Source organism: Eubalaena glacialis, chromosome 12 (genome assembly GCF_028564815.1).
Source record: "Eubalaena glacialis isolate mEubGla1 chromosome 12, mEubGla1.1.hap2.+ XY, whole genome shotgun sequence".
Lineage (NCBI taxonomy): Eukaryota > Metazoa > Chordata > Mammalia > Artiodactyla > Balaenidae > Eubalaena > Eubalaena glacialis.
In genome coordinates this window covers 105359908-105372302 of record NC_083727.1, presented here as the reverse complement: position 1 = coordinate 105372302, position 12395 = coordinate 105359908, and the positions used below count along the sequence as shown (strand labels likewise).

The following is a 12395-nucleotide window of genomic DNA, read 5'->3' as shown; positions in this document are numbered from 1 at the left end:
TTTTTATCTTATAACTGGAAGTTGGTATGTTTTCACTGCCTTTATTAAACTCCTCCTTCACTCTTCCCCTGCCTCTGACAACCACAAATCTGATCTCTGTTTCTATGCATTTGTTTGTTTGTTTGTTGTTTTGAACTATAATTGACCTACAACACTGTTAGTTCCCATTACACAACATAGTGACTCAGTATTTCTATACATTTCAGAATCATCACCACCATAAGTCTAGTTACAATCCGTCACCATACAAAGATAGTACCTATTAATGACTGCATTCCCCACAGTACATTTCATCCCCATGACTCATTTATTTTGCAACTGGAAGTTTATACCTCTTAATCTCCCTCACCTATTTCTCTCCTACCCCCCCAACCCCTCCCCTCTGGCAACCACCTGTTTGTTCCCCAAATCTGTGATTCTGCTTCTGTTTTGTTGTGTTTGTTCATTTGGTTTGTTTTGTAGATTCCACATATAAGTGAAATCATACAGTATTTGTCTTTCTCTGACTTATTTCACTTAGCATAATCCTCTCTAGGTCCATTCACATTGTTGCAAATGGCAAATGTGGCTAAGTAATATTCCATTATCTATATGTAGACACACACCACATCTTCTTTATTCATCGAGTGATGGGCACTTAGGTTGCTTCCATATCTTAGCTATTATAAATAATGCTACAGTGAACATAGGGGTGCATGTATCTTTTCTAATTAGTGTTCTGATTTTCTTTGGATAAATACCCATGAGTGGAATTGCTGGATCACATGGTAGTTCTATTTTTAATTTTTTGAGGAATCTGTATACTGTTTTCCATAGTGGCTGCACCAGTTTACATTCCCACCAACAGTGCATGAGGGTTCCCTTTTCATCACATTCTCACCAACACTTGTTATTCATTGTCTTTTTGATAATAGCCAGTCTAGCAGGTGTGAGATGATATCTCACTGTGGTTTTGATTTTAATTTCCCTGATGATTAGTGATGTTGCGCATCCTTTCGTGAGTCTGATAGCTATCTTGTAGGTCTTCTTTGGAAAAGGTCTACTCAGGTCCTTTGCCCATTTTTAAATCCGGTTGTTTGCTTTTTTGATGTTGAGTTGTATGAGTTATTTGTGTATTTTAGATATTAACCCCTTGTTGGATATATCATTTTCAAATATCTTCTCCCATTCAGTAGGTGGCCTTTTCATTTTGTTGATCGTTTCCTTCACTGTGCAAAAGCTTTCTAGTTTGATGTAGTCTCATTTGTTTTTGCTTTTGATTCCCTTGCCTGAGGAGACATATTCAGAAGAATATTACTAAGACCAATATCAAAGAGTGTACTGCCTATGTTTTCTTCGAGAAGTTTTATGGTTTCAGGTCTTACATTTAAGTCTTCAATCCATTTTTAACTTATTATTATACATGGTGTGAGGTAGTCCAGTTTGATTCTTTTACCTGTAGCTGTCCAGTTTTCCTAACATCATTTATTGAAGAGGCTGTCTTTTCCCCATTGTATATTGTTGCCTTCTTTGTTGTAGATTAATTGCCATGTAAGTGTGGATTCGCTTTCTGATAGTTCACTTTTAGTGTATAGAAACTCAACAGATTTCTGTATATTAATTTTGTATCCTGCAACTTTACTGAATTCATTGTGAGGTCTAGTCGTTTTTTTGGTGGCATCTTTAGGATTTTCTATGTATGGTATCATGTCTTCTGCAAAGAGTGACAGTTTTACTACTTCCTTTCCAATTTGGATTCCTTTCATTTCTTTTTCTGATTGTATGATTGCTATGGCTAGGAGTTCCAATGCTATGTTGAAGAAAAGTGGCAAGAGTGGGAATCTTTCCCTTATTCCTGATCTTAGAGGAAAAGCTTCCAGCTTTTCACTGTTGAGTATGATGTTAGCTGTGGGTTTGTCACATGTGGCCTTTAATATGTTGGAGTATGTTCCCTCTATACCCCCTTTGTTGAGAGTTTTTGTCATAAATCGATGTTGAATTTTGTCAGAAGTTTTTTCCACATCTATTGAGATGATCATATGAGTTTTATTCGTCAGTTTGTTGTATCGCATTGATTTGTAGGCATTGAACCATCCTTGCATCCCTGAGATAAATCCCACTTGATCATGATGTATGCTCCTTTTACTGTATTGTTGGATTTGGTTTGCTAATAGTTTGTTGAGGATTTTTGCATCTATGTTCATCAGTGATATTGGCCTGCAATTTTCTTTTTTTGTGATATCTTTGTCTGGTATTGGATCAGGGTGATGCTGGCCTTGTGGAATGAGTTCAGAAGTGTTCCTTCCTCTGCAGTTTTTGGAGTAGTTTCAGAAGGATAGGTGTTAACTCTTCAATAAATATTTGGTAGAATTCACCTGTGAAGCCATCTGGTCCTGTACTTTTGTTTGTTGTGAGTTTTTCTTATTACTGATTCAATTTCATTACTGAACTGTTTGTATTTTCTATTTCTTCCTGATTCAGTATTGGGAGATTGTCCATTTCTTCTAGGTTGTCCATTTTTTTGGCATATAATGGGTTGTAGGACTCTCTTATGATCCTTTGTATTTCGTGGTGTTGGTTGTAAGTTCTCCTTTTTCATTTCTGATTTTATTGATTTGGATCCTCTCTCTTTTTTTCCTTGATGAGTCTGGCTAAAGGTTTATCAATTTTGTTTATTTTTTCAGAGAACCAGCTCTCAGTTTCATTGATCTTTTCTATTGCTTTTTTTAGTCTCTATTTCATTTATTTCTGCTCTGATCTTTGTGATTTCTTTCCTTCTTCTAACTTTCTTGTTTGTTTGTTCTTCTTTTTATAGTTCTTTTATGTGTAAGGTTAGGTTGTATTTGAGATTTTTCTAGTTTCCTGAGATAGGCTTGTATTGCTATAAACTTCCCTCTTAGCCTTGTTTTTGCTACTTCCCATGGATTTTGGATCACTGTATTTTCATTTTCATTTGTCTCCAGGTATTTTTTTATTTCCTCTTTGATTTCTTCAGTGATCCATTTGTTTAGTAACATATTGTTTAGCCTCCATGGGTTTGTGTTTTTTGAAGATTTTTCTTGTAGTTGATTTCTAGTCAAGACATTTTGGTTGGGAAAGATGCCTGATATGATTTCAGTCTTCTTAAATTTACTGAGACTTCTTTTGTTGCCCAGCATATGATCTATCCTAGAGATTGTTCCATGTGCTCTTGAAAAGAATGTGTATTCTGCTGCTTTTGGATGGAATGTTTATATACATAAATTTATATATTAAAATATATATATATATATATATAAGTCCATCTAATCTAATATGTAGTTTAAGGCCAGTGTCTCCTTATTGATTTTCTGTGTGGATCTGTCCAATGATGTAAGTGGGGTGTTAAAGTCTCCTACTCTTACTGTGTTACTGTCAGTTTCTCCCTTTATGTCTGTTAATATTTGCTTTATGTATTTAGGTGATCCTATGTTGGGTACATATATATTTACAATTGTTATATCTTCTTCATTAATTGATTCCTTTATCATTGTGTAATGTCTTTCTTTGTCTCTTGTAACAGTCTTTATTTTAAAGTCATTTTGTCTCACTTAATTATTGCTACCCTGACTTTCATTTCCATTTACATAGAGTACCTTTTTCCATCCCCTCACTTTCAGTCTGTGTGTCTTTATATCTAAAGTAATTATTTTTAATGTCAAATTTATGTTTCTCAATCTTTTAAATGTCTTCTAGAACTTTTGGTTTACTGAGTTCCCATATGGCTTTTAAGGCTCTGAAAAAAATAGCTCCCTAATGAGTTTTGGTAAAGTTTCTTCATGATTAAAATAGATTTCCAGTAACATTCATGAATTTGAATGTGATCCCTGAGATGTATCACATGACTGAGAGTAGACGAATGCCATTGGACACTCTATAAATGTTTAACCTAAAGTCATAGTACAGTTAAAAATAATCCCTCCTAGGCTTTTTATTTAGAATGTCAACTGTAATCCCACTGTTGGTCACTAAGTCTGAACCTCCCAATGGAATGCTGACCTCAGAAGGGCTGAAAAGTTTTGATGCTGTATAATCTCTCACATTCTTCTTAAAAATAATTTTCATATGTTGTCACATAATGTTTATAAATATAGAGATTATATATTGAACTGAAAAACACCTGGTAATGTGAAACTTACGAAGAAGAAAATAGTTTACGTTAGAGTTTCTTTTTTCTAACCCCTAAACTTGCATTCAGCTTAGTATGTTCCACAGTCAAACTAGAGCCATTATAAAGCCTCTATTCATGCTCTGGTATGACACATCAAATAAAGAAGATCAATAAAATTCAATTAATTATGGTTTCTTCAGAAATGACAATTACAGTATAATGAAATCAACCAAAGCAGATGAAATGGTAAATCTGATAAGAAATCAATTGAGTTTGTCAAAGTTGTTTAGACCTAACTTAAGGTAAGTCTCTTGACCTCCCTTGCTCTCAGTTTTCCCATCTATGAAGTTGGAAAGTTGATCTAGAGGATCTCTAAGGTCCCTTCTGGCTCAAAAGTTCCATGATAATAATAGGTAATACATTTATTTTTAAAATTTCAAATGGTCCAGAAAGGTACATAAAGGTAAAATTTCTTCAGTTAGTGCCTCACCCTGCTTGGACATTGGTGTGGTTGAAAGTTTCAGCTTTATCTCTTATTTCTTCATATGCTGACCCATGGACATCGATAGACCTCTTGGGAGAGGGTGAGTAAAACTTTATTTGTAAACTTCTGTTTCAAGAGACTTCCATATCTTAATAACTGTCCTCACTTTGATCATTTGGAGTCTGGTATATCTTTTGTCCTTTCCTTTTTCTTCTCTTCCATTTGTTCTCTGTCTCTGGTGCAACATAGATTCTCTGGCTGCACTTTCCTCTGTTCCCTCCGAAGCACAGATTTCAGATCCGTTTGCACCAGAACCTACTCCTCCTGCTACAACTGCTGAAATTGCAACTACTTCAACCTCTGCCTCAACTACTACAACTGTCACTGCTGTCACTGCTGAAGTGGATCTCTTTGGAGGTTAGTCAGTCACATCACTTTTCTTTCATTTTCCTTCCAGGATTGCTAAAATTACCGCAGTGTTAAAGCATTTTAAATCTTTTACATGATAGAACATGGCAGATAGATAGAACATGATAGAACATGCATGGCAGAGTGTTTAAGTACTTTTAAAATGTTTATTCGTATATATTTATCTTTGCTCAATTTGTCAACTTCATATTCCTTTAATTTTAGTGATTATAGAGCAAAGGTTGCAAATGCTTTGGACCTGTTCAATTTTCTACTTTTTGCGAAGTTAGGATTTAAGTTGCTATTAGAATTCTTGTCCCGTATATGCTCCAGCCCTGCAGTATCTATCAGAGTGGTACCAGATCTTTCTATCATATTTAGAATTGGCTTTTTGGAATTTTTTTAGATTTGAACTAGCTGAGAAAAAAAAATGTTTGGGGAAAATGGGAGGAGAAATCCTGGCCTAAGTTATTTTTTAAGATTTAGGACAAAAAAAAAATCACCTAAGTGGAGTTCAGATCTAGAGGTCTCTGAAGAGAGTTTAGGGATATGTCCATTTTTGCAACTTTTTAAGCTTGTTCCGTCCAAGCAAAAACTTGGATCATCTTTGGCTTCAGAACTTTGAGAGATCATTGGAGTCGGCACTTGCAACGCTGATTGAAAACAGTTTATATCAGACTTTGAAATGATTGTCTGAAAATATGTTTTCCATGCAAATGTAAATTCTGACACAGAGTTGATTTACAGCTGTAAGCTTGAGTCACATATCCTACACTCTGTCAATATAATATGCCTGGACCTGATGAACCATCTGAAACCAGTTTATTTACATCTTCGCATTTTGAGTGGTGCTAATGTCCAAACCTGGAGAAGTGCTCATTTCACATGTGTACATTGAACAGTGTTATAGTCGTCATAGTTTTGTGTTTCTTCGTTACAGTATAACATCTTTCCGAGGGCATTTTGAGAATATGGTAAAGAAATTGGAGGAAGCAAATGATAAGGGGTGGGGGCAGGAGAGATTTGGCCGGCTCTGGTGGTGTTAACGTATTCCCGTGGGAACATACACTTACACACTGTCACATACCACTGTGCTACATGCCATGCCCCAGTCTCTGAGGCTTGCCAACATTGTCTAAGACAAGGAATACTCACCGGGACACAGCATCATTGCCTCTGTTTCATGCGAGGAATTTACTCCTGCCTTGCTGCACTGCCATTCAGTTGCTCTTCCAAATCTATTACAGGAGAAATCCAGTTTTTTTGTTTGTTTTTTAAAGTAGGAGAAGGAATTTGCATACTCTTGAATAATTTATTATGAGGAGTCATCCACTAGATAAAGTTAGTTTTTCAGTTATGCCTCTGTAACTTTTGAGACCAGAAATTAAAGTATTAGCTTAAATTTATAAAACCAACTTCTTCACCCCATCCTCCCTACCTCCATTATTGGTCTTGAGTATGGATGGTTTCTCATAGGCTTATGTTAAGAGAAAAATTCAAGGAAAATATGGGCAGGTTGGATAACAATTTTGTACGTAAGCATTTCTATTCCTTTATCTATTTAGATTTTTGTTTTTCAGTCCATTTTAAGGAGCTTAATTGCCTATAAGAAATCAGTCAACTCCATCTTGCTTCTCTCATGGTCCTGCCTAAGATATTTCTTGGAAATATTCTTTGTGCCATTATGCTGTTTGTGTTAATCATTTATTACTGCTTTGACGACAGTCATCAAGCAGAAGAACCTGTATGTTTGAAAATATTTTCGTGATGTCAGTCTTTCTACCCTGAAATACAAATTTAAAAGGTCAGTACTGTAGAATATCATATAATTTAATGCCAAAGAATAGAGGCTCTCCTTTAATTTCACCAATGTCCTTTCTAGTCATCTGGCTGGAGGATAAGTAAAGATGAGGACATCTGCAAATCTCATCACAATTATTTTTACTAATCTTTATAGTTCTGTAAACTGTCTCCCGGCCTCTGAAAGCTGTGAAATCTCTATCCTTTATGTTCAGAAATCTATATGTGTCACTGTCTGTCTTGTAGTTTTCAGTGATACTCCCTGATTTCTTTCGTGTTCTTTATGGATTTATAAGGAATCATTTAGAGGTAAGATTTTAAATTAAAACTTAAACTAAAATCTCTTTGGTCGTGTTGTGTGGCCATTTTTTAAAAATTTTGTATCTCTAAAATAGTCAAGTGGTAGAATTTTTGAATAATAAGAACACCAGTTATTTCATTTATATGACTTTAAAATATGCCCCTTTGAGGTTTTATGTAGCATATATAGCAGTATTAAGTAGATTTCTTTAGAAAGAAGCTTAATGAATTTTAATTTCTGAATAATGGCTAATTGTTTAATTTCAGGAATATGAAATACTGAAATGTTAAATTTTTCTATGTATTTTAGTCTTGTATTTTCATTACAAATTTGAAAAATACGGAGTGTCTTATTTTAAGATACTCAGATTGATACCCACATAATGTTTTAGTCGTTTCAATGTAAGTCATTAAAAAAAATTTTTTAGAAACATTATATTTACTAAATGCTTATTTTTTTAAAGGGAACTTTTAAGAAATGAAATCTGCCTTCTGCCTTCTGTGGTCAGGCAGAACAGGACTGCAAGGCAGTGTTATGCTTTAAAAATTTAGTAAAACTTACAGATATTGATAAAGATAAAACACAAAATCCTTAAAAGCATTCTGTTTTTCATTGATGTAAACTCTACTAACAACAGCACGTTAGTTTGTAACAATACAGTTTTTTTCTAAGCAATGCAATGCTAAATTGATGCTAATTCCTGTACATGTTCACCAGGGTACCCTTTCAGTCAACTGTGTTAATTTGTGCAAGCCTCCATGATGGTAGGCTGTGAGCACAGAACCAAGTGGCTGGAAAACCAAAGAACTTGCCTCCCAAACCTGACTTCATTTGAACAAACTGGTTAACAAACCAAGTTAATCAATCTTCCTTAAAACCAATACCTAAATATAAGCACCTACAACTAGATTTCATGTAACAGTCTTACAGTCTGGGACCTTTGGGGAAGAAAATGAACTGGAATGGTGACCCTTGAGCTCAAGACGCTGAGAATGATTGAAACTTTTGTGCCGAGTACGTGATTTAAAGATGGTGTGTGTGCCTGGAGAAGACAGGGAGAGAAGTTCAGGCTGGAGAAGACAATAGCAGTAAGAAATTTTTACAAAGGTAGTCAGTCACATGATAAAAAGTGAGGGAGAAAATTCTTCCTAGATTGCCAGAAGGAAGAGAAGGCTAGTCTGCAGCAGTGTCAGAGACTGGTTTGCTGGGTAAGGCTGGACTGAGTCCATAACAGTAGAAAAGCAGGAACATGCATTTCCTGGAAGTAGCACTGGTTGGTAATTGGCAGAATGTAGACCTGAACTGCAAATGGGTAACAAGGGAAAGAGAACTAGATTGGAGATGACTTTAGCTTTCAGTGCTGGAAGGATAATGCTGCCATCGATGATGAAAGAAAGCTGAGTAGCTAAGACGTTTTGCTGTTTTTTTAAACAAAATCAAAATTATATTATTATCTCTGACAGTCCCGGGGGTTCTAGTGGGCTCAGCTGGACGGTTGTCTCTCAAGGTCCCTTTCGTGGCTACAGTCAGACAGTGGCTGTGGGGCTGGGATCATCCAGTCTCACTTGTTCACATCTCCATCAAATGGCCTGGGAAGACTTAGCAGCTGGGGGCTGGAGCAGCTGGGGCTCCTTTGTTTAAGAGAAGTGTTGACAGTTGATGAGTTAAGTTTACAATGTTTAGTTTCAGAGAAGCATTAAAAGGAGATGTCTTGCTGACTGGGGATGGAGGGACACCACCTCTCCTAAAGATATAGCTACAAATATGGGTTTCACCTATGTACTCAGAAATGATAATTAAGGGGGCCAGCCTGTGAATATTTGTTTGAACTCTAGCACTGATATAACTGGTGCTTATTCCATCCTGCAAGGAGGGAACAGTATAGTAGAATGTGGCACAGTTCATAACAGTAGAGTGGTCAAACACCCAAACCTCCATCAAACAACTTACAGCCAAATCCTGACTCTGCCACTTGCCGGACCTTGGTCACATCCTCAGACTTTACAAGTTTCTGTTCTCTTATCTACAAAGTGGAGATGATAAAACCTATATCACAAGAAAGTTGTAGGAATTAAATTTAATAACGCAAATAAAATATTTACACAGCGACTGGCACATAAATAGTGACTGCTATTACTGTTTCTATTACTTCCAATGGCATTACCCTCAGTTCCAAATTTTCTAAGAATGAAAAGAAAGAAAACAGACCTGACCTGTGGCAAAATATTTTCAGCCCTCCCAACCTCCTCTTAGAGTTTTCTTGTGGTCTTCTGCCCCAGCTGTTAGTGCTTTCAAGTTGCTCTAAGTCCTCTGTGATAGTATCCTTAACATGGCATCTGAGGAGGTATGTCTGTCCTATCCCCTGGTGTGTTTTTCCTACTCCATTATTATTATTCAGCCTCTCCCCTGACTGACCTCTACTCAGAACATATATATATTCCCTCAGTGTAGCTGTGGGAAGCAATCAAATCAAGCTGTAACATATGATTGTCCCATTGTCCCTTCTAGGGATATTTGTGTTTTTGTAAAGGACCTTTTAACTCAAGCGAGTCTCTAATGTTTAATGTTTGTTAAGGCCGGGCTTCAGGACATTACCATAATGTGTCTCATACTCGGACCAGTTTGGAACACGCTGGGTGAATCTGAGAAACAAGTGTCTCGACTGCAGGACTTCCTACAGCCCAATATACCACATAAATCTCTGAGAAAGTGGGTATACTGTGTAGCATTTCCCAAGCATGTTTGACGAATTCTTTTTAATGGCTAGAGGAACAGTGTTCTAGGGAACACTGGTCGATATTGCAGAAGGTGGTATTTTAGGATCGGAAATCTAGCAGGTCAGTGGCAGGTTCTTGTTGGTCCCTACCTTCCAGAAATTTCTTCTAGGCAAGGCATATTTATGATGGCTTCATTCCTTCTGTACTTTGGAACTAAAGGGTTTCTTTGAAAGCTCCAGGATTTTTTTTTTTTTTACCATAATTAACATGGTGTGTTGACAGAAACATATTGGGAATCATTTGTCACATCAGCCATTGATAAATTGGACATTTATAAATGGAGGCTGCCTGCATGTTAATGGATCCACTGTATATTATTATAATCTACTATAGATAGTTATACACTTGTAGTCTTAAAACATGAAGCTACATTTTTAATCTGTTGAAAATGGATCATTGTCCAAATAACTGGAGCAATGCAGTATTTGAAAACAGCTATAAATTTAAGTCAAAATAAAGGCATTATGGTGTCATCTCCTAATTTTTTTTCTTTAGTTCTTTAAAACAAATCCTTGGTTGTATCTGAAAATGTTTTTCAGGGATAGTGAAGATTTAACTTTTATGAACATTTAGTATACCTTTCATGTTAACAGTGTAATTTCGTCTGTAGTAGACTATAAAAGGACATGTAAACTAAAATTGTTTACATCATCATCATGTATTTAATTTTATTGGGCTTAAAGAAGATATCCGTGTTTGCTAGAAACCACTAGTCAGAGACATCATAGTAACATAGTATATAAATACTACCTGGACATGAAAGATCAATGTCTTAAATTGCATAATGAAGTTATTTTTGTGTTTTATTTTTCACATCTATTGCTTTGTAATGATACATAAAACATGCTTCTCAGAGCCCTTATACAATGAGAATCTTGTTACCTTTTGGATCCTCGCAGGCCTCAGCAGGATCAACACTGTACCACTTGCATGTAACCAACATGAAGGGGCACCAAGAGTCATTGTCTTGTGACCGCCAACAGTGCATGGGCCATAAAAATGCGTTTGAAGCAATTCATGTTGTATAAGGGAGCCTTCTTTGCAATTTAACTTGGTTCTTTTACTATATTTTTCTTCTCTTTTTGTCCCTTTCATTTCTGTTGTTTTAAAACCTGCACCCAAGATGCCTTTGCAGCTTCTCCCGGGGAGGCCCCTGCAGCATCCGAAGGGGCCACTGCGCCACCACCCCCAACCCCTGTAGCCGCGGCGCTTGATGCGTGTTCAGGAAACGGTGGGTTTCCAGTCCTGAGCCCATCTGTTGTCGTTCTGTCCTGATGTGAAACTCCCGTAGCTAGACTTGGCCCTATGTGTTTCTAATTTTGCTTTCTTCTGAGTATAAAGTATCACTCATCGTAACGGAATAAAGAATGCGGGCACTTAAAAACATTAAGAAAACGAAGGGCATCCTTATCAAAATTGACAATTTCTCAAGATTGACAATTTTTGTCATTGCAAGTATGCCCTCTTAATGTTTTTTTGTTTGTTTGTTTCCCTCTAATGCTGTATTGTACTCTTTTGTAACACTGAGTTCCAATATGTAGGCATGTTTTCATGAATTTTCCAAGCTACCAAATTGACCAGATTAAAGTAAGGATTTGAATAACCGTCTCTGATCCTAGACTGTAGGCTAATCTGACAATACTCTGAAGTGTTTCCGTTTCTGAACTTCGTGGTGCCTACTACATTTTCTTTTCTCTTTAGAAAAACATCCTAATGACTGACCCCTGCTAATAGGGTAGTAGCTCAAAGCAGGCCGCCTAATGCCTAGCTCTCACATGTGAATATCTGTGCCAGGTGTCTCGTACCTATAGTTTTGACGCCTCTCTGTTGTCTCTTTCCTTACTGATGCTGTATGTGTCTCCGCTTTCCTTTCCCCAAGACCCCTTTGCCCCGTCTGAAGGTCGTGCAGAGGCTGCACCCGAGCTGGACCTCTTTGCAATGAAGCCACCTGAGACCAGTGTTCCTGTAGTTACCCCTACAGCTAGCACAGCCCCTCCGGTTCCCGCCACCGCTCCTTCTCCTGCTCCCGCCGTCGCAGCTGCCGCCGCTGCCACTACCGCTGCCACCACAGCTGCTGCTGCCACCACTGCCACCACCTCCGCCGCCACCACCACCGCTCCTCCTGCTCTAGATATCTTTGGTGGTAATTTTTTTTTGTCATTGTCGTTGAACTCTTTCTACCTGGTGGATTGAATTCTGGTCCTTGTGATGTACTGCATCCACACCTCTGTCTGCATGGTGATTGTGTCATTAAATGGTTCTCCAGCAACCATTTGCAGCTCGTTTCAGAACCCTCCAGAGTGCTCACGCACAACTGGAAAGTGATGCTGTTTCAGGCGGGTTTGTCCAGTGGAGTAAAGGCATGTGTGTTCTTGGTCTTAGATTTATTTGAGTCTGCTCCCGAAGTCGCCCCCGCGCCTAAGCCAGATGCTGCTCCTAGCATAGACCTGTTTGGGACAGGTAAAGCCGACTCCCCCCTTTCTTTACACTGATTTGCCTAGATGTTTTCATGACTAA

At 37.4% G+C, this 12395-nt stretch overlaps 1 protein-coding gene across 25 annotated transcripts in view; it reads left to right on the top strand.

Annotated features, from left to right (window-relative positions):
* SNAP91 (synaptosome associated protein 91) overlaps window positions 1-12395 on the top strand; it is a 159025-nt gene that overhangs the window by 107775 nt on the left and 38855 nt on the right. For 9 of the 25 annotated variants that reach the window (XM_061207580.1, XM_061207577.1, XM_061207578.1 and 6 more), the window contains 5 exons: window positions 4678-4692; window positions 4842-5009; window positions 11002-11109; window positions 11758-12021; window positions 12261-12338. The exons of 1 other annotated variant lie outside the window; for it this stretch is intronic. In XM_061207580.1, the coding sequence (XP_061063563.1) occupies window positions 4678-4692; window positions 4842-5009; window positions 11002-11109; window positions 11758-12021; window positions 12261-12338 (633 nt within the window). The remainder of the gene's footprint in view (window positions 1-4677; window positions 4693-4841; window positions 5010-11001; window positions 11110-11757; window positions 12022-12260; window positions 12339-12395) is intronic. 15 more of the 25 variants (XM_061207592.1, XM_061207587.1, XM_061207586.1 and 12 more) reach the window with 6 other exon arrangements.